Source organism: Gymnoscopelus braueri (assembly GCF_963280865.1).
Source record: "Gymnoscopelus braueri genome assembly, chromosome: 5".
NCBI lineage: Eukaryota > Metazoa > Chordata > Actinopteri > Myctophiformes > Myctophidae > Gymnoscopelus > Gymnoscopelus braueri.
The window spans coordinates 32704483-32726001 of record NC_137606.1 but is presented as its reverse complement, the minus strand read 5'-3'; the positions used below and the strand labels follow the sequence as shown (position 1 = coordinate 32726001).

Genomic DNA, 21519 nt, shown 5'->3' with positions numbered 1-21519 from the left:
AAAAAAAGATTACTCTTGTCCAGATTTAAAAAATCCTTAACGGAAATACATTATCTGTGTTTATGTTTATATTAAACTCTTAATTGTTATTGTTGATCATTTCTATTGTATCAATCAAAGGCTTCCCACAACGCTGCTTTTAAGAGGTTATAGAATGTGTTAACTTATTAATCAAAGTTACGACAGACAACGACGAATATAATCACATATTAGTTTATTCAAATAGTCAGCCATACATAAGCCAATAACACAAGCTGAAGCAGACCGCTGCAGGTCTGCCTAGCATTTGACAGGATTCGGGGTGTCTTTATACATGAGATGAATGTCGTCACAGTGTAATCCAAGTACATTCATTAACGTTATTCATAGAACAATTTACCCATCTGAGAGCTTTGACCTCTCCAAGTCCATGTCACATTGACTGGTCAAACCGGGCACCCCTGTCTTACATTTGCCAGTTCTTGTCTATAAGTAACCTGTTGACTTTAGGCTGGGATATCCTCATGTCCGAATCTATGTTGTGCTGTGTCACAAGTCATGCATCTTAACTCGTGTGTTTAGGTTCTTATTACTGTGGTGGTCCGTGTATTTTGCAATGAGTCTTTCACAACTCCAGGTATGACATTACGTTGCTGAGCGGACTGGGTGAGAGTTTAGAGTGTCAGTTTGCAGCAGGCTGCAAACTTTCCCGCCTCTGACTCTGTCCTTCTGTCACCCTGTATCTGACAAGGCCTCTTACCCAGCTCTCTACTAATACATTCAAAAAGTGGTAAACTTCATATATAACACTAAAAGATTACAACATTATCAATGATGATAGCACAAGTACTTATAGCTGTCAGTAAAATCGTTACTTTAAATCATTGTTTTATGGAGACTGGTGCCCTGCAAATGTTAATTACCATATCTTTGTATTAACTAGTTTTACTATGCATGAGCACCGGTGTCCAAAGCACTCAACTGGTTACTGTCTCCATCCTGGAGCAGGCTAACTATCACTGTGGCATCTGTCCTGGTGCTGACTGCTGCAGTAATTTGTTTTACGATATAAAGAGAAGACAAATGGCTCATTAAAATAATGTTGGTGGAGGTCATGCATGACACACGTGTGTTACTGTACATGTCTTTTCGCACTTCAGGTTCCTGTCTCTCTGCCTAGAAATTAATATACTGTAGCAGAGAGCAACAGGGCTTGTGGTTTGTTTGACAAACTGGCAGCAGCGAGTTGAGGTTTGACTGATGACAGCAACACACTGCCAGGAGGAAGGTGGAATGTAACTGTGATAGTCTCATCTCAATCTCACCACGAACACTGAACACAGCAAATTACATGAAACAGCGGGTCAGTGTGGGGCATGGACTCATGGGTTTATGAAGCAATTTCACAGTGAGCCTACAGCCCTACACCAAAGATAAGGTGGGATGATGTCTTTGTTCAGGATCTCATGGTGCTGTCTGCGTAAATATTATTTAATGTATTTATTTGCTGCTCTAATTCAGAGTGAATTACAGCACAAAACATCAAGTTGAGGTTCACTGCATTGCTCAAAGGCACATGGCAGCTGATGGACAGAAACAGTCATTTGAATCTGTTTTAAACTTTGGTATTTCTAAACACTCGGCTATATTCAAAGACATTCAGAATTTTGTTGTGTGTACTGTGTACAGTACATTAAGTGAGAAAGCAATGTCTGGTGTCCCTTATATTATAGGAGACTCTATAGGGTCAATAAGACCACATCCTTCTAAACCACACTTCCTCCAACACTAAGACATACGTTGTAACATACGTTTTTTTCACACCTCAAGAATCAAGAATCAGGACAGGATGATATATTTGTCATTCACTCATAGAGGTACAAGCAGCGAAATGTTGGTATAGCATTTTCCGCAAGACTATACTAACAACAAAACATACATAAATATATAAATAAAAGTAATTAATTAATTAGGTTGGGCATTTAAACTCCAACCACAAATACATATTCCCCCTGCTCATTTTATTAGCCTCAAGTAGCTCAGAGTGGAGGAGAGTGAATTACTAGATTAAAAGGTGTATGGTCCACAGGATTGTAAACAGTGGTACCAGAATAACTCAATAACCTTTCTAAGTGATATACACAGTTATTCCACCAGAGGTAGCTCAATATATTTTGTACCTAGCACTAGCAGATTCAAAAGCTGCATGAAAGGACCCATTTTTATACTCTGCAGCCATTATGTGGAATGGGTTAGCTGCAATTGCTAACTTCAAGTGGACCTAACCATCAATTAGTTGAGTTGTAACATTTTCCATTTACAGTACCCACTACCCATGTTGCTATTTTAGTTGACTAGGATGTTGAAATTGTATCAATCAATCAATCAATACATAAGATAATAATAGAGATACTGGTTATCCCCACCAGGCTGGAACGGCCGAAGAAGAGGGATTATGTTTTTGCCATCCGTCCGTGACAGTCTCAGACACCACTGGACTGATTGGGTGAAACTTTGCACACACACTCCTAGAAGGCCAAGGAAGAATTAAACTCTGTTTTCAGACATGCACTTAGCATGTTTATTATCCCCGCCAGGCCGGAACGGCCGGGAGGAGGAAACTATGTTTTCGCCCACTGTCCATCCATGTGTCTGTCTGTGTGTCCGTCTGTGAACAGCTAATCTCCAGCACCACTGGATGGATTGGAGTGAAACTTTGCACACACACTCCCAGAAGGCCAAGGAAGAGCCTCCGTATATTTCTAAAATCTTTCATGACGCAACTCTCCTCTCCATATACTGTAGGCCCTGACCTTTTGTGCTAGAATAGATTTCATTTAGACACTTCAGCTCAGAAATAACCAGACCGTAATGAACCATTAACCATTTATTACCATATAGCTGTTACCATATGTGCAATGATATTGCATCCAAAGTTTGGCGGTGTGACTCTGCTCATGTGATATTACAGATTCCTGTGCAAACATGTCACAGATCATTCCATCACAACCCCCTGAGCAGAGCGTAAACAATAATAACATCACACAACAGTTATTACACAACAGTTATAACTCGACAGTTATTACACAACAGTTAACACAACATAAAGGGAGGGTTTACCAGGCTACTTCTTTTAGGCTTGTTTACATAGACCTGGCTGCTTGTTTCTCTCTCGAAACCTGGCAACACTGAGGTGAGGAGGACTGAGGAGTCAGGAGGCAGGAAGTTGGTTTCAATGGTTGCAATACAAACAAACTGCCCCGGCGTGTTGTTCTAATGTGGATTAAACTGAAGCCAGTCATCGTTTTGGTGTAAAAGCAACACTGATAAGATGTCTAGCAATGCCAGGACCGGGGACATCATTCATCTGAATGTGGGTGGAAAGAGGTGAGAGAGAAAGCCGCAGTGTTTTGCTACCTATGCTAACAAGCTAGCTTTTAGCTATGGCTAATGTTTCAGGAGGATGTTACACCGGAATTGGTGACCGTATCGATGCTGTTATTACACTCAGTGTGTCAGTAAAAGTATCAATACTGCAATGTAGAAATACTCTTGTTACGAGTAAAAGTCCGGAATTCTACATTTACTTGAGTAAAAGTACAAAAGTACTGGCATAAAGATGTACTTAAAGTATCTAAAGTAGAAAGTACTCATTATGCAGAATGTCCCATTTCACAGGTTTCAAGCGTATACAAATCTTTTGAAAATAGCAGATCTACAAGCTCACATCGTATCCATTAACTAATGTTTTCAAATAATTATAGTGTAGTAAAAGTACGATATTTGACTCTGAGAGATGATGGATGTAGTGGAGTAGAACTAAAAGTATTGAAAATTTGAAATACTCCAGTAAAGTAAAAAAAAATCCTCAATGGTACTTAATTACTGTACTTGAGCAAATGTACTTAGAAGTACAAAAGTTACTTTACACCACTGCGTCCTGAAAGTTATTTGCGGCAAAGTAACGTTTTCCACCCAAGACTGCAAAGGTGTTTTTGTAAGCCTCAAATAATGATATCCGTTTGTAAACAAGTTTATTGTCCTACCATTAGGAAAAGCGAGCTGTGGTCTCGAGTAATTCGATAGGTCACCTATATATGTGTAACATCGGTTTTTGTTGTAGTTGTTGTTGACCCCTGCCGGGTTATAACTTTGTGACTTAAATGTTTATTTAATAACTTATTCATTCATTTGTGGTCCTCACTGAGATTTGTAAGTTTGACTTATTATAAAGTAAAAGTGATCTTGCCCTTTAACCCAGTGGTGTAAGTGTAAGCAACTAAGTACATTTACTCAAGTACTGTACTTAAGTACAATTTTGAGGTATTCTTACTTTACTGGAGTATTTCCAAATTTTCAGTACTTTTACTTCACGACCAACTCGTGGAAGAGTGTAACACTGCATCTGAAATAAAGGCATTAGTTGTTTTGTTTTGCTAATGCTGATTTGTTGTAGTTAACTTGTCTGTGGTATGTTTTTAGGTTCAGCACCTCCCGACAGACACTGACATGGGTTCCTGACTCCTTTTTCTCCAGGTGGGTGCAGCATAGAGAACATGCATTTATCTCTCTCTCACTCTTGCTTACTGTCTCTTTCTGTCTGTCTCTTGCTTCACCAGTGCTTAATTACATTTTCCACACAATCATGTTTATTTTCGTTGTCTAGTCTCCTGAGTGGCCGGATCTCTACGTTGAAAGATGAAACTGGAGCTGTAAGTAGACTGATTTATTTTGTGAAGTTCTGTCTCTGTGCGAGTGCGTGTGTGTGTGTGTGTGTGTGTGTGTGTGTGCACACGCACAAACTGTATATTGACATGCCTTATCCCTCTGTAGATCTTCATCGACAGAGATCCATCTCTGTTTGCTCCCATCCTCAACTTCCTGCGAACCAAAGAGCTCCATCCACGCTCCATCAATGTGCACATGCTCATGCACGAGGCTGAGTTCTACGGCATCACGCCACTGGGTGAGACACAGTACACCACCACTTCTCCATCAGTCTGTCTGCATCACCAGACTAAAGTCCTCTCTCCAGTTCAGACTTCCATACAGCTGATTTAAAAAAACGTCATTCCTCTTCTGACTGACTATATTCATATAACAAAATGGCGATATTTTCTTAAAAGCAAAGTGTGGTTTGAGAGAGCTGCTGAAATAATAATAATAATAGCTTGAATTTATATAGCGCCTTTCATAAACCCAAGGACGCTTTACATCAGAACAAGGAACAAATAACAGACAACTGAACAAACAAACAAAAAACAACTATATGCCATAAGCCTGAGAGAATAGGTGTCTTTTCAAGGCAGCTTTACACAGTATCTTTTAATCTCATGCTGAAGTTACATTTAATTCTGTTCAATCTCGGGATGATGCTAACCTTTTTTTTGGTGTGTACATTTTTTGATTGATTTTAGTTACATTTGTCACTAACATTTTAGTGACACTTATTACTATGTGCATGTTGTAGTAGTTTCTTGCGCCTGTATTATATTTTAAATTCTGTTCTGTCTGTACCATTATTCTACCAGTAATACTGTATGTTCAGCTGTATTTACCTTGTGCATTCTATGTTCTAATGACTGTTCCATTGTGTGTGTGTGTGTGTGTGTGTAGTGCGTAAGCTGCAGTTGTGTGATGAATTGGATCGTTCGTCCTGTGGTAACGTGCTGTTTAATGGATACCTCCCTCCTCCAGGTATAAATCAATACAATTTTATAAGTACAACACACTTGATACAATAACTTTGTGGATGGGAGAGTCACCCTTAATGTACAAAAACAGTAAAACGATGTAAGACTTAACCACTTGAACCCTAGCATCCCTGTTCTGGGCCAAACAACGTGTTGTGAGTTTGTGGATCGGTTATTGCTGGCAAATGTTCCCCCAGAATACGGGGCGCTAGGGTTCTTTACATTATAATCTCAATAGAAGTCAATGAGATTTTGGGCAAACTTTACACTTGATTGTATTACCTTTTAGTAAAACTTTTCATAAATACTTTGTTTTCAATCACTAGTTTATAGTCTTTTTTTTTTTAAATCATCATGATATGAGTTTAGTAAATTATGGACCCATTAATTTTAAAATGTGTGATAAGGTAGGGTGTGTTTCTAGGCTTTCTACTGGTTCTACCGAGTAAAGACCAATGGCATTAATTTCTGTTTGCATTTCGGAGCCGGATATAGAAAGATGGCTGAAAGATTTGAAATCGCTGAAAAAATTGCCTTCATTTACGGTCTGTAGAAACCAATGGCGTGACGCTGCCCATATGTTTTGTACAGTCTATGGTCGGAATTGAAGTTCTTACGGTCTTTTCACTGAGACATGTATTGATTGAATTGATGTGTTCATAGCATGTCTCTTGTCTTTGTTCTCAGTGTACCCGGCCAAGCGCCGTAACCGCCACAGTGTGGCAGGACCCCAGTACATGGGCAGCCGAGCCAATCCTATAGAGAGAGCTCCCGTCAGACGCAGTAACACTATGCCTCCTAACCTGGGGAACTCTGGGATACTGGGGCGAGCTGCGACAGAGGAGAGGACGTCTGGAGGTAAGAGTGTACACATGTCTTTTTAACCCATTAAGACCTGGAACTTTGTCATTTTTAGATTTGAGCTAAAAAAGCATTACTTTACACTTTGGGCTATTCAAAAATAGCAGATATACAAGCTCATAGCGCGGCACCGAGTGCCGCGCTACGAGCTTGTAGATCTGCTATTTTTGAAAAAACGTGAAAATGTGTGCAAATCTTTGAATATATATATTTTTAAAGCGAACATTTTTAACTCAAATCTTTGCTTCTGGGGGTCCCTGGAACAAAATATTTTGATGGGGGTCCGCGGCCAAATACATATAATTTTGGGGGTCCTTGACATGAAAAAGATTGAGCACCACTGATATAGAAACATATGTTTTTCAGAAAACTGTTGAGATTTAGGAGACATGCCGAATCGGCTTCAGGTCTCAATGGGTTTTAAGCAAGGTGGGTTCTGGTCATAAGAAAGTCATCTTGACATGTTCTCTCCCCGTGTGTGTGTGTGTGTGTGTAGGTCATTCCTCTGACCCAGGAATGGTTCGTATTATCTGTGGTCATCACAACTGGATTGCTGTGGCGTATGCGCAGTTTGTCGTCTGTTACAGGTGAACAATAACACTGTTCAGTTTGTAGTCTGTTACAGGTACACTCCTGATTGGGGATGGGGATTGTCCATTTTTAGCAATTCATTAGCCATTATCGATCCGACACCCTTGTCGATCCTTTTCTGATATTGGTAGTTGTTGGCAAATTGGCGCTTATCTTGTTTTTTGTTTTGCTTTCCCCCCCTGTCTGTTGTGGGTTGTGTTGTGAAGCACTTTGTGAACTTGTTTTTAAAAGGGGCTATACAAATAAAGATTATTATATTATCTGCAGCACTTTATCACTTTCATTTAATTTCTGCAGACAATCAAAGGTAGAGCATGTTGTCCTCAACTGATATGCAACATTGAAGCAATAGTGCATGCAAGCCATTAAATTCAGTTCCTTGTTTTTATCGGTAGTTGGCAAGAAATTCAACAGAAGTCAAAAGCGACATAGATATGTTTGTGCTAGTAATTTGATGTCAGTGACATGACTCTCACCTCAAGACGTCACATCAGGCCCCGCTAGAATCGATTAGAGAATTGTTAAGCCAAAACCTTACTGATTTCAGATACTCAATAACTTTGGAATCGATTTCGATCCCCATCCCTGCTGATTAATAACGTCTATCAGTAACACTGATCACAGATCAGACATTTATATCAGGGACTCTGTTCTAACTCTCTCTCCATCTTTCTCTCCAGGGTAAAGGAGTCTACTGGCTGGCAGCAGGTCTTCACTTCCCCTCGTCTTGATTGGCTGATTGACCGGGTGGCACTCAATGCCAAGGTGATGGGCGGGTCACTAGGTGACAACGACAAGATGGTGGCAGTTGCTGCAGGAACAGATATCATCCTGTGGTCCATTTGTCCAGATGGCAACGGAAATGAGATTGGTGAGACACTGTCTGATACTGCCTGTCCTTTGTCTCTTTATACTGGAAAGCATGGGGCTGAGATAGTTGTGAGGTTGAAATTGGGGGAACACATTGAAAGAAAACAAATCGACCCCCTGATTACCTGAATGTGAATGACCACTTCCTATTTCCTGTAGGTGTGTTCAGTCTGAACGTTCCTGTGGAGGCTCTCTTCTTCGTTGGTAATCAGCTCATCGCTACCAGTCACACAGGGAAGGTGGGGGTGTGGAATGCTGTCACCAAGCACTGGCAGGTACTGTAGCGCGCGCACACACACACACACACACACACACACACACACACACACACACACACACACACACACACACACACACACACACACACACACACACAAGTTGTTGCTCCAGTTCATAGCCACTTTCTCCTATGCTGTCTGTATGCTACCAACCTGCTGAGGCTGCTAGCTGGCACCAAGATGTGGCCACGGCTGCTGCTGTGATAACGCATGTTATTCACAATTAGTTGAACATGTTTGGGAAGTAACATTTTTTTATTCAAATTTCTCCATCGATCTTATATCGACGTGTCACTGGCTCTCTTGGTCTCATTCTCTCTTTCTGTTTGATTTCTTCATGTGTTTCCATATAATGATATGAATACAGTTTCTAAATAACTAAAGGAACGTTCAAGTTGTCATGAATTGAAGGTGTGACTGTAGAATTGTATTTTGTGAACGTAGAACCAGGATGTGGTTCCTATCAACAGTTACGACACTGCTGGCTCCTTCCTCATCCTGGGCTGCAACAATGGGTCCATTTACTACATAGGTGAGTGTGGACTATCCCTCTGTCTTCTGTACAGCAGCTAATGTGTAAGCTTAAAGCTAAGGTCTTACTGATCTGTTATTGTGTGTTGTTTTTAGATGTTCAGAAGTTTCCTCTGAGAATGAAAGATAACGACTTGTTGGTGACAGAGCTGTACAGAGACCCAACTGAAGACGCCATCACTGCCCTGAGTGTTTACCTCACGCCAAAAACAAGTATTACTATTATTACTACTAGTACTACTACTAAAGTGTGTGCGTGTGTGTGTGTGTGTGTGTGTGAATAAATACCTTGAACCCACAACTGATAATACTCTTACCACAACCCTGCCAAAACTTGTATTACTACTTGTGCTACCAGTACTGTTAATCTTAACCTGAGTTTGTGTGTTTCTAGGGCTGCAACTAACATCATTTTTATAATTGATGAATCTGTTGATTATGTTTTTCAATTATTAAATTAATCTATGCAATTCATTCTAATGATCTGATTACTAATATTTTGACGATCAAATCATTATTTGATGAATGGTTTCACCCCTGTGTGTTCCCAGGTGACAGTGGGAACTGGATAGAGATAGCATATGGAACCAGTTCAGGGGCGGTGAGGGTCATAGTTCAACACCCAGAGACAGTGGGTTCAGGACCTCAGCTGTTCCAGACCTTCTCTGTTCACCGGAGCCCTGTCACCAAGATCATGTTGTCTGAAAAACACCTCATATCAGGTACGAAAATCCAACATTTAACCATGCATTGTTTTGTGTGTCACTATGTGCCGTTAACCAGTATTGAGTAACATTACCTTTAAAAGTAATTCATAATGATTACAGTCATTAAAAAGTAATTATTTAGGTTACAGAATGACCTACTGAGAAAAGTAACTTGTTAGAATACTAATACATTACTTTGCAATTTCTTGGGCAAGTTGGTTATATTGTCCAGAGGGAGTGTAGGCTACTCAATGACCCTACTGTACGTTTACGCTCAAAGGTTAACATACTTAGGCTCATTGAGTAGCCTACACTCCCTCAAAGTAATGTGTTAGGCATAAAATCAACCTGAAAGACACTTGTCAGTCACCCAGGCATAATGTTACATTTTGTGTTCTTCTTAGCCCTTTCACCAACAAATTCAAAATAATTTGAATACTTCTATGATGTAAAGGCTGTCCTTTCTGCCCTATCTGAATCTGCCATTTCGCTACAGTAGCTGACTGAGCTGCACATTGATGGAAACATAGGCATCTTCATTATTCCACAGCCAGTGATGTGCAGACATTTTACTGGATGAATTAGAATCATCAATTAACTGAAGCCTGCGCTGAATTCATGCGCTGAATGGAGGCAGCTGATCTACTGCTGATATAGAATTATTTCTTGAAACAAGGAACCCTGAACATTTGTGTTTGGTTTGTCAGTGTGTGCAGATAATAACCATGTGCGCACATGGACGGTGACTCGGTTCAGAGGAATGATTTCCACCCAGCCTGGCTCCACTCCTCTGACCTCCTTCAAGATCCTCTCATTGGATGATATCGACGCACATGGAGGATGTAGCGCTGGAACAGAGATAGGTAACACAAATATGCACACTAGAGTTTCTATCAACCATTAAACACCAGCTTTTTAGATTAAAAGCTTGTCAGAGACAATGTCTAGTATAAAACATTGGCCGAAGTACAAAAAAAGATCTAAAAAAAAAAAAGGTCTAGATCTAATTTGGCCGGAAATCCCCTTCAATTGGTCAGGGCTAAAAGTAAGAGGCAGGTCTAGGTGCTCAGGTCTAAGGATCGGAGATTATGGGACTAGGGGTTAGTGGTAAAATGTGTATTAAATGTATCATTGTTATAACAGGTCCATATGGAGAGAGAGATGACCAGCAGGTGTTCATACAGAGAGTGGTACCAGACACTGATAAACTCTACGTTAGACTGTCTTCTAATGGGAAGAGGTAAGACTTGTGTGTGTGTGACAGACAGTCAGTCAGTCAGTCTCAGGGTGTGTGTAAGCTACTTTAAATAGATGGTATGTCCATCACAGCATCCATGGTGTGTTTATATCTAACCTGTGTGTGTGTTAGGGTGTGTGAGGTGCGTTCAGTTGACGGAACATCCATCACATCATTTGTGGTCCATGAGTGTGAAGGTTCCAGCCGCATCGGCTCACGTCCACGGCGATATCTGTTCAGTGGCCATGGCAACGGCAGCATTCAGATGTGGGACCTGACAACCGCCATGGACATCGCTGGCAAGGTCGACATCAGAGGTCAGACACTTTAAGGTTATCCTTCATGTTTGAATAGACAACTTACTTGAATAATGGTGTATCGTGTAAACATCACCAAAATGTGATTTCTTTTTTTGTCTTTGTTGTTCCATATTATAAAATGAAAAGTTATGCCTCTGTATGCTGGTTAGTAAACACATTCATCAATTAAAAAATGTCTCAGTTAAAGTAATACTAGGTAACGTTTTCAACAAAACTAAAGTTACATTGTATATCTTTTGCGAGTGGCAAAAGTTTCACAACACCCACTCCGTGAATTTCACCCCCGGAAGCCTTTTATTTATATATTTTCTATTGAACGTGTACGGGGGGGACTTTCCCGGGAAAATGACGTTCCTGGCCAACGTCATGACGTCGTGGCCGACGTCCTCAGGAACTACCGCAACGGTTTCCTGTTTGGCCAGGAACTACCGCGCTATTAACAAAAAGGAACCTCACGCTGATTTTAAGATAATGTAGGATTGGAAGATCGAAAAAGAACAGAAAAAGAAAGCACAGCTCATGGTAACTAATGCTCCACTGGCTAAGAGAAACGATCCGTAGATAGTATAAAACAATTAAAAGATCGCTTTTTGAAACGCTTCCGGCTTCCGGTGAAAACGAATGGAATTCTGGGTAATCGAGGACTAGGGAAATTGTATGCAGTGACGGTAGTGACCAGCAGAGGTTGCTAAAAATCGTTATTTGTGATTCTGCATTGTACAACTTTAAGAGATAACCGAATTTACCAAGGTTTTGCATTGTATTACCATATTTTACCATCAATTTATGTTCTTAAGATTCACAAAAATGTATCAATTATATAAATAATCATTAGTTGCTGACCTCAGCAATGACCTCAGGTAATCAGGGGGTCGATTTGTGTTATAACTTATAGTTTATTAGAAATTTATTACAACAATAAATCCCACATCAGGATTTCTTGACAATAACATTGAAACGTTCAGATATTATTGTTCATAAAAAATGTAATGTGCGTTACAAAGGTTGACATAAGAGTTCAGTTCAGTTTATTTTGAGGCTTGAATGAATCAACAAAATAAAATGTACAACATTACATGTTTACACAATTATAAATTGTAAAACACATTTAGAAATCGGACTGATCTGAGCTCTTTGATTGGTTGTCTGGTAGCGCTGGGTGGGCCCACAGAGGAGGAGCTGTTGGAGCTGTTAGAGCAGTGTGACCTCGCCATGACCCGAACACCAGACAGCACCCCCAGAACCTCCACCTGCAGGTACACACACACACACACGAGAATTAAATGACGTCGAAAACACCTCTACAAGGGTCTAATTTGACCCCAAACCACTGATGTAAATGACAAATAAAACGAATATGAATCTTGTCTCTCTCTCAGCCTCCTGTCCCAGCTGAGTGAGTCCTCCAGGAGTGATCGTCTGCATGGAGGAAGAGGAGGAGGAGGCTTCACTTCTACTCCGTTCGGTGGTAGCCTCCCTCGCCAGGCCCCACCCCCTCCCATTCCGCTGGCCAAACCTCCCCGAGAACACGGCCTGTCCGCCGGGTTCACCACCGCACCACAGTCCCTTTCCCTAGCTGGAGGCGGTGCTAATCCTAACTCTAGTCCCAACCATTGTCCTAGTCCTAGTCTGTCCTCTGCTCTCAGACACCCAGACAGGGAGAGGGAGTCTCTCCGTCGGGGCAGCTTTGTGGAGCGCTGCCAGGAGCTCGCCAAAGGCTCAGAGGCTGCAGGCGGGCAGGGGTTTGGCGTCATGGTGGGGTCAGAGGGCGTGAGGCGGAGCCTGGCGGTGTGTAGCGAGTTGGAGGCCAGGTTGGGCCTGCGAACAGCCGGAATGTTCTCTGTTTCTCCCTGCGGACACCTTGGAGCACCGTCATTGTCGTCGTCGTCATCGTCGCTGTCCTCGCATAGGAGGCCAACGCCCACTTCCCCATCAAGTCCTGCCCCTGTGGCAACAGTCAGCCCCACCCGACCACAGCAGACCCCTGTGTCACCGAGACGTGGCATTGGTTCCTCACCCACCGATGTCCTGCCTTCCCCTGAAAGTCCACCCAATCCAGACAGCCCATCCTCTGGGCCTCCAACCAGTCCTAAACCTCCCATGAACGAGACTAGTTTCTGATTGGCTGCTGCCGTGACGGGCTGAGTCTGATTGGACGCTAAGGTCAGGCTGAATATGAAGAGAAGGCAATGCCAACTCAATACAACACTGGAGAAATCCAAATTTCTCAAGAGTGGTGATAATAAATATTTAACATGTATAAACTGGGAGCAATATCTTTGTAACTTAGGACCTACAGCAATACATGTGGTCGGTCTACTCTACCAGACAATTTGACAGGTGACCAGACATCGTTTGGAGGCCATTTTATTCTAAAAGCCTAGTTACCTGGTAAAATGGTTGTTGGTCTCTGGTGTGCTTAGTAACACTGGCACCTCAACAGTCTTCCACTGTCTGACCTATTAACAGCTCCTGTTTGGTACAGGAGTAGATAAAGTATTGTTTTGTAGCAGTTAATGGTTTGTTATAAATTATGAACCTTAGTTATCACCACACAGAATGTCATTCCTGCTGTTGTTTTTTAGGCCTAGTTTTGGTAGCCAATCTACAAGCTCGCAACGTGTCGTGCTGCGACATCAGCTAACTCTTTGGGCAACACACTCTGTATCCTGACCAAACCAACCAAAACGTGTGAGACTTTAATTCACACTTGGCTCAGACTTTTCCAAATTATGTCCCTAATTTCTAGCTCACAGGGGTTGTCGTTATGGTCAAACATCCGTGTCCCTGTCACCTCCATTTGCAATACCAGATTTGGCCACTAGTTCTATCTTGCTTCAAAAATCCACAGTGGTCCTGGGGGCTTGATCACTGATCACTGAACATGGCAGCTGTCTGTGCACTGGCTAGTGGCTACAGAGGAAGCACAGAGCCTTCTTTAGCTGTACCAAAGGCAATTACTGTGGTGCAACAGAAGTATACAGTCTATCCAGTCTCATTCTATGGTTTCTACAGTTTTACCATCTGGCTTTTACAAATGTTACAATGTGCTGAATTATTTGTACAAAATGCAAAAACTAAACTGAATGTGTAGTGAAATATGCTAATAATGCTAAGACTAAAATGACTTGTGTTCATTGTCTGAAGGAAGAGTTATTGTGTGATTGGCTGAAAGGCATTTTTGTCTTGTTATTGGCCAATCGACGTCATGTCTCATGATTAGTTTGTGTTATTTGTAGTTTCATTAGATGCTACAGTTCACTCCCAGCTAATATAATGTTTAATTTATAGCACATGGTGTCCGCATGGTTAGACTGAATTTACAGATACAACATTTAATTTATAGGACAGGGTGTCCTCATGGTTAGAATGCATTTACAGATACAACATTTAATTTATAGGACAGGGTGTCCTCATGGTTAAGAGTGCATTTACAGATACAACATTTAATTTATAGGACAGGGTGTCATGGTTAAGAGTGCATTTACAGGACAAGAAAGCTCCCTGGTGCAACTCCTGTGAGTGTCCTTGAGCAAAACACTGAAACTCCCATTTATGAGATGAGAACTACACCCACACGTAGCCCAGTGAGTTCTGTAGAAGTGCCTTTTATATACTTTGTGTGTGTATGTGTGTGCGCAAGCCGCAAGCTTATTCAGAGTCTGAGTTAATACTTAAGTCATCAGGTGACCTGATGGATGTGTTCTAGTTTGAACTGTTTGTGCCTCAGTTCTGATCTAATCTCATGTCTTACATGAGGAGAAACCACAAAGTTTAATGTTTGAACTGGTGGTCCTGCAGTATGCAACAGTACCAGGGTTGAGGGTTCTATTCTCCCTGTAGGTCAGTTGATAGAGCAAGGCAGTAACGGTGCCACGGTTGAAGATTGGGTTGTACAGGACAGTATCTGTGTGAAAGCCTGATTATTGTATAATGTATATTGTCGATGTTCTGTCATCTCTATGTTTTCCCTCTTTTTTTCTATTTTTCTTTTCTATATTAGTCTCATCATCTTTTCCAGTCATGAATTATTTTGTCATAAATGTATTTCTTTTAACTGCTTGAACCCTAGTGGCACTATTCCGGGGCATGTCATAATAGACCTTCTGTGAAAATATCTCTACAAGCTCACAACACATCGCATTGAGACACATTGTGAGCTGTTACCGTAGATCAGCTATTTTCAGCTAAGGGATTTGGTGTAGAGGACGTGGAGAAGTGAAGTATGAAGTATATAAAGTGGTTAAGTTGTAGTTGTCTCTCACCCTGCTGGTTTTACTGGTGTGCTTTCAGAGCCATACGTAGACACCAGGCATAAGTCCACATTGTCCAGTAAATGTGGAATAATGGCAACAGCAATGTCACCATGGTGACATGGACTACATGCAGCAGGACTGTGGAGCCAACATGGAAGGCTCCAGTGTGGTGTAGAGTACAACCAATGTATGTATTGTATTCAATACGGTAGTGTTAAATTGTTAGTACTTAGTAGTCACATTTTAATACAGTTGTTGGAAATGAGATTGATAGCTATGATGGTTATGTTACATCAGGGTCATAACTTATTATTTACAATTACATCTATCGTACTCGTATTATTAAGACGTCCTGCTGCTTGACAGAACATGAGACATTCTCTTCGTTTGGTCTGTGAAGCATCATTCCTTTCTTCTGTTGTCACTCCAACATGACGGGTCGTGACCACTTCCTAAGACACCTCATGTACAAAAGAGCTGTAGTTTGTATTAAACATTTATCGCAATTCTTCTTCCATCATTTTCTGTAGACTTCTCATGTTTAAATGTGTCATTGACCAAATGGGTTTGAAATGTTTGTAGGCTATACTGACTGAGCAGCATGATTGAGAATGCTTTGATATATTGACTGTGGTCGAGCTTTGTGCACGTGGGCACTGAAGTTTCTTTTATATATAACCGCTGTTCTAACTCTTTCTTTTTTAATTTCTATGAATAAATAAATAAAATGTACTAATCATCTTTTTAGTTTTTCATGATAAACAACATGGATTTCTATTTATTTATTTTTATTTACCAGATATACACATTATTACCAGCTCAGTGGCTTGTGGTCAGAGTGTCTGCCCTGAGACTGGGAGGTCAAGGTTCGATTCCCTGCATTGCCGGGTCATACCAAACTTTGGTAGTCTTTGGTAACCAAAGACTATAAAAATTGGACCAAATGCCTCCCTGCTTGGCACTCAGCATCAAGGGTTGGATTGGGGTGAGTAAGTTCCCTGTGACATACTAGCGTCATGTCCAGGGGGTGTACTTGTAGGCTACATCATCAAGCCACCTCACGCTACAGCCTCATGGCTTGGTAAGGCATACATACTTAAAAAGGACAACTTTGTTTTTTTACAACCAAGGTTTATATTTTAGCTTGTCATTATAGTAGGGCAGTTTCGAGGCTCCGTGAGCACCCCAAAAACACATCTCTCAAACCTGTTTTTTTAGGACCCTAAAGGTGTCTAGTTATGATTTCTGCTTGTTGCCCATGTCAACTAATGTCCCATGGGGTTTATTTTTAACCCTTTCTGACACCTACCCCCAACCCAAACCATAACATGAAGATAACAGAGAATACCATAACTCTTGAAGTAAACAACATACAGCGACAAATGAACACATTTTTCTATATCATTTTGACCAAAGGAATTCATTAAAGTGGTTATTATAAAGATTCAAGCACATCTTGACTATTTCAGGGCAGAAACAGCCAAAAACAAGCAGAAAACGTTCAAATCACAATTATCACATCTATATTTCTCTTTGTACTAAACTTTTAAGGTGTATTCTTTTTTACCATATGTTTTTTAGGACCTTTATGGTGTCTAGTTAAGATTTATTCTTGTTGCCCTGGTCAAATAATGGCCCATGGGGTTCATTTTAACCCTTTCTGACACCTATTCCCAATCAAACCATAAAATGGAGATAACAGAAAATACCATAACTCTTGAAGTAAACAACAAAGCAAAAGCAAAGTTTGTTGTTTACCCAGGGTGTTGGACTAAGTTAACACTTATTTACAGCCAGGCCCTGCATGGAAGCCTTGCTCAAGGGCTATTCAGCGGTGATTCATGATTGATGTGATGAATTGGGGAATCGAACTAGGGACCTTCCGGTATCAAGGCCGCCCCTCTAACCACTAGGCCACCGCTGCGACAAATGAACACATTTTTTTTACATAATTTTGACCCAAGGAATTCATTGAAGTGGTTATTATAAAGATTCAAGCACATCTTGACTCTATTTCAGGACATAAACAGCCAAAAACAAGCAGAAAACATTCAAATCACATCTATATTTATCTTTGTACTACATTTTTAAGGTGTATTCTTTTTTACCATATGTCTTTTCGGACCCTAAAGGTGTCTAGTTAAGTTTTAATCTTGTTGCCCTGGTCAAATAAGGTCCCATGGGGTTTATTTTAACCCTTTGTTACACCTATTCCCAACCCGAACCACACAATGGAGACAATAGAAAATACCATAACTCTTAAAGTAAACATACATAGACAAATGAACACATTTCTATATATAATTTTGACCCAAGGAATTCATTAAAGTGGTTATTATTAAGATTCAAGCAGGTCTCTATTTCAGGACAGAAACTGCAAAAAACTAACAGAAATTGTTCAAATCACATCTATATTAATCCTTGTATTAAATACTTAAGGTGTATTCTACTTAACCCCATGTTTTTAGGACCCTTATGGTGTCTAGTTAAGATTTCTTCTTGTTGCCCAGGTCAACTAATGTCCCATGGGGTTCATTTGGTGACCATTTTAAATCGATGTCCACAGGAGTGGCGTTTTCATATCTGAACCAGACAACGTACAAAGACAAATAAACCCACTTTTTCATAGAATGTTTACACCAGGAATCTAATGGAAAGGTCACTGACATGGTACAACCATTCTTTATTGGTGAAAAACACACAAATATCACATTCTGGCTTATATTTAGGCATAATATAACTTTCTTAAATAATCAAAACATAATGTCACTGATCGGTATCATCCATCTCAACCTCTTCCCTCTTATCATCATCATCATTAAATATTATTAGGATGATCATACACCAACCTGAAAGCCTTTTGAAATTTGGGGTTCTTCTGGAGCTTTTTGAGTGGTGCCACCTTGCCCTTGAAGGAACTAGTACAGCCCTGATCACTGAATACATGGTACCCAAGCAGGGTGCTACAGTATGGCTGCCCAAGAGAGGTTGCTAGCTCTGTGACATTTACCAGCTGACGGTGCCTGCCTGTGCCAGTGTCAAGGTAGATGAGCAGGTTGATGTCGTCATCAACATCAACAATCATTCTTGGCTAATCTGCTAACACAAGAACTCACCAAAGTTATATAGGTATTGATCAATCAACTCACTTCTCAATCTAATGCTACAAGTTTATGAGCTGTTCCTTCCACGATGAGAGCAGCTGTTTCACATTTTGCCAGCCGGGATGCTGCCTCCTTACTCCCCCAGACCTTGAGCATCAACTGGCAGAGCTGTCGCTTATTTTCCGCATTGCCCAGAAAGAACTTAAAGTCCTGGGGTTTCCTGGTGCCTGGACCTTGCACTATGAATTTCTCAGAAAGTCCACGCCTCAGCCTCTACTGCGCCCTTAATGGAATCAAGAGTGGTCTTGATTCCATCAAGGCGCAGTAGAGGCTGAGGCGTGGACTAGCTCGCCTGCCCCCATGCCAGGACACACTCATCCCCCACATCCAGTGGGTGAACTATAGAGTGACCTGTTACAAGCGAGCAGCTGAGCCAATCTTTTGGAGGCCTAAATCCTAGGATGATGGTCAGGGGTGGCAGAAGACAGAAGGAGGGATTTTGGAGCCTGTCTGGTCTTGTGGGCCAATTCTGCCCCTATCTCTCATTGACCTGTTGGCTGCTGGTGTCATCAGTGATGATGATGATGAGAGGGAAGAGGATGAGGTGGAGTTTGATGATGAGATGGATGATACTGATCAGTGAAATTGTGTTTTGATATAAGCCAGAATTTGATATTTGTGTGTTTTTCACCAATAAAGAATGGTTGTACCATGTCAGTGACCTTTCCATTAGATTCCTGGTGTAAACATTCTATGAAAAAGTGGGTTTATTTGTCTTTGTACGTTGTCTGGTTCAGATATGAAAACGCCACTCGATTTAAAATGGTCACCAAATGAACCCCATGGGACATTAGTTGACCTGGGCAACAAGAAGAAATCTTAACTAGACACCATAAGGGTCCTAAAAACATGGGGTTAAGTAGAATACACCTTAAGTATTTAATACAAGGATTAATATAGATGTGATTTGAACATTTTCTGTTAGTTTTTTGCAGTTTCTGTCCTGAAATAGAGTCAAGACCTGCTTGAATCTTAATAATAACCACTTTAATGAATTCCTTGGGTCAAAATTATATATAGAAATGTGTTCATTTGTCTATGTATGTTTACTTCAAGAGTTATGGTATTTTCTATTGTCTCCATTGTATGGTTCGGGTTGGGAATAGGTGTAACAAAGGGTTCAAATAAACCCCATGGGACCTTATTTGACCAGGGCAACAAGATTAAAACTTAACTAGACACCTTTAGGGTCCTAAAAGACATATGGTAGAAAATAATACACCTTAAAAATGTAGTACAAAGAGAAATATAAATGTGATTTCAAAATATTCTGCTATTTTTTTGCTGTTTCTGTCCTGGCTGAAATAGAGTCAAAATGTGCTTGAATCTTAATATTAACTCTTTGACTGCCAGAGTATTTTCATAAAGTACTCCCCCAGTGCCAGCAATTTTCGTGTTTTTTTATTTTTTTATTTTGAATTTTTCTCATGAAAATAATTTAAGGACACATAATATAAAGACCCAGCACAAATCCGCCACCAGAGAGCAGTACATGACAGCGTGATCATGTCGTTGGGTCTCTCTCACCCTTCTTCATAGATTAGACAAGGAAAAACATGAAAACGGATGTGACGTCACCCAGATTGTTTTGATCAGCGAAAATTACGTTGTGATGCACGACGGCGATGACTGATCGTCACCCAGACCATAGATTATAGAAGAGAAGCTGTCCGTTTGTCCGTTATACCGTGTGAAAACCCGTTTATTTACCTATTTTGGACGAAAATGACTGGGGAAAAAAATCAAAAACCGGAAACGGAATCCAGGCCATGAAACCGGATGCAGATGTCCGTGAAGTAAGTGGAACTTGAGAATAACATTGAATATTAAGCAGCATAGCGCAATCAGAGATTAAACAATGAACGCGCGTCCAGCGCGTCGAGCGCGTCGACGGCCAACTGGACAAAGTAGCACTTGACGCGTTATCGCGTCGTCCGCAGTCAAAGAGTTAACCACTTCAATGAATTCCTTGGGTCCAAATGATATAGAACAATTTGTTAATTTGTCTCTGTAGGTTGTTTACTTCAAGAGTTATGGTATTTTCTGTTATCTCCATTTTATGGTTTGATTGGGAATAGGTGTCAGAAAGGGTTAAAATGAACCCCATGGGCCATTATTTGACCAGGGCAACAAGAATAAATCTTAACTAGACACCATAAAGGTCCTAAAAAACATATGGTAAAAAAGAATACACCTTAAAAGTTTAGTACAAAGAGAAATATAGATGTGATAATTGTGATTTGAACATTTTCTGCTAGTTTTTGGCTGTTTCTGCCCTGAAATAGAGTCAAGATGTGCTTGAATCTTAATAAAAAACCACTTAAATGCATTCCTTGGGTCCAAATGATATAGAAAAATGTGTTCATTTGTCTCTGTATGTTGTTTACTTCAAGAGTTATGGTATTTTCTGTTACCTCCATTTTATGGTTCAGATTGGGAATAGCCGAATAGGTGTCAGAAAGGGTTAAAATAAACCCCATGGGACATTATTTGACCTGGGCAACAAGAATGAATCTTAACTAGACACCATAAAGGTCCTAAAAAACATATGGTAAAAAAGAATACACGGTAAACGTTTAGTACAAAGAGAAATATAGACGTGATCATTATGATTTCAACATTTTCTGCTAGTTTTTGGCTGTTTCTGCCCTGAAATAGAGTCAATATGTGTTTGAATCTTAATAAAAAACACTTTAATGAATTCCTTGGGTCAAAATGATGTAGAAAAATGTGTTCATTTGTTGCTGTATGTTGTTTACTTCAAGAGTTATGGTATTCTCTGTTATCTCCATGTTATGGTTTGGGTTGGGGGTAGGTGTCAGAAAGGGTTAAAAATAAACCCCATGGGACATTAGTTGACATGGGCAACAAGCAGAAATCCTAACTAGACACCTTTAGGGTCCTAAAAAAACAGGTTTAAGAGATGTGTTTTTGGGGTGCTCACGGAGCCTCGAAACTGCCCTACTATTAAAGTAAATAAAAGATGAGTGTTATTTTTTTTTTCATTTACTGCTTTCTATAGTTTTAGCAAT

General features: G+C 40.5%; 1 protein-coding gene across 3 annotated transcripts; it reads left to right on the top strand.

Annotated features, from left to right (window-relative positions):
• The first annotated feature begins 3185 nt into the window (after nucleotides 1-3185).
• Nucleotides 3186-16056, top strand: shkbp1 (SH3KBP1 binding protein 1). Of its 3 annotated transcripts, none has more exons than XR_013933196.1 (18): nucleotides 3186-3366; nucleotides 4462-4515; nucleotides 4646-4691; nucleotides 4813-4945; nucleotides 5596-5676; nucleotides 6360-6530; nucleotides 7030-7120; nucleotides 7805-7995; nucleotides 8154-8269; nucleotides 8717-8804; nucleotides 8900-9016; nucleotides 9355-9525; nucleotides 10218-10373; nucleotides 10654-10750; nucleotides 10880-11064; nucleotides 12221-12323; nucleotides 12447-13856; nucleotides 13993-16056. XR_013933196.1 is itself a non-coding variant. In XM_080428849.1 (17 exons), exons 1-17 carry the CDS (start codon nucleotides 3311-3313, stop codon nucleotides 13186-13188), a joined length of 2598 nt encoding a protein of 865 aa, XP_080284975.1. In that variant the 5' UTR covers nucleotides 3186-3310; the 3' UTR covers nucleotides 13189-16056. The 3 variants fall into 3 exon arrangements, 1 of the variants encoding a protein (XP_080284975.1); XR_013933197.1 differs by having other exon boundaries at nucleotides 12447-14476; nucleotides 14530-16056; XM_080428849.1 differs by having other exon boundaries at nucleotides 12447-16056.
• The last annotated feature ends 5463 nt before the right edge of the window (nucleotides 16057-21519 follow it).

Bases quoted from the DNA above. Each gene is read 5' to 3' on its own strand.
- shkbp1 (XM_080428849.1), top strand. From the start codon at position 3,311: ATGTCTAGCAATGCCAGGACCGGGGACATCATTCATCTGAATGTGGGT. The intron at 6,531-7,029 runs GTAAGAGTGTAC...GTGTGTGTGTAG, and splicing joins AGAGGAGAGGACGTCTGGAG to GTCATTCCTCTGACCCAGGA. The intron at 8,805-8,899 runs GTGAGTGTGGAC...TGTTGTTTTTAG, and splicing joins TGGGTCCATTTACTACATAG to ATGTTCAGAAGTTTCCTCTG.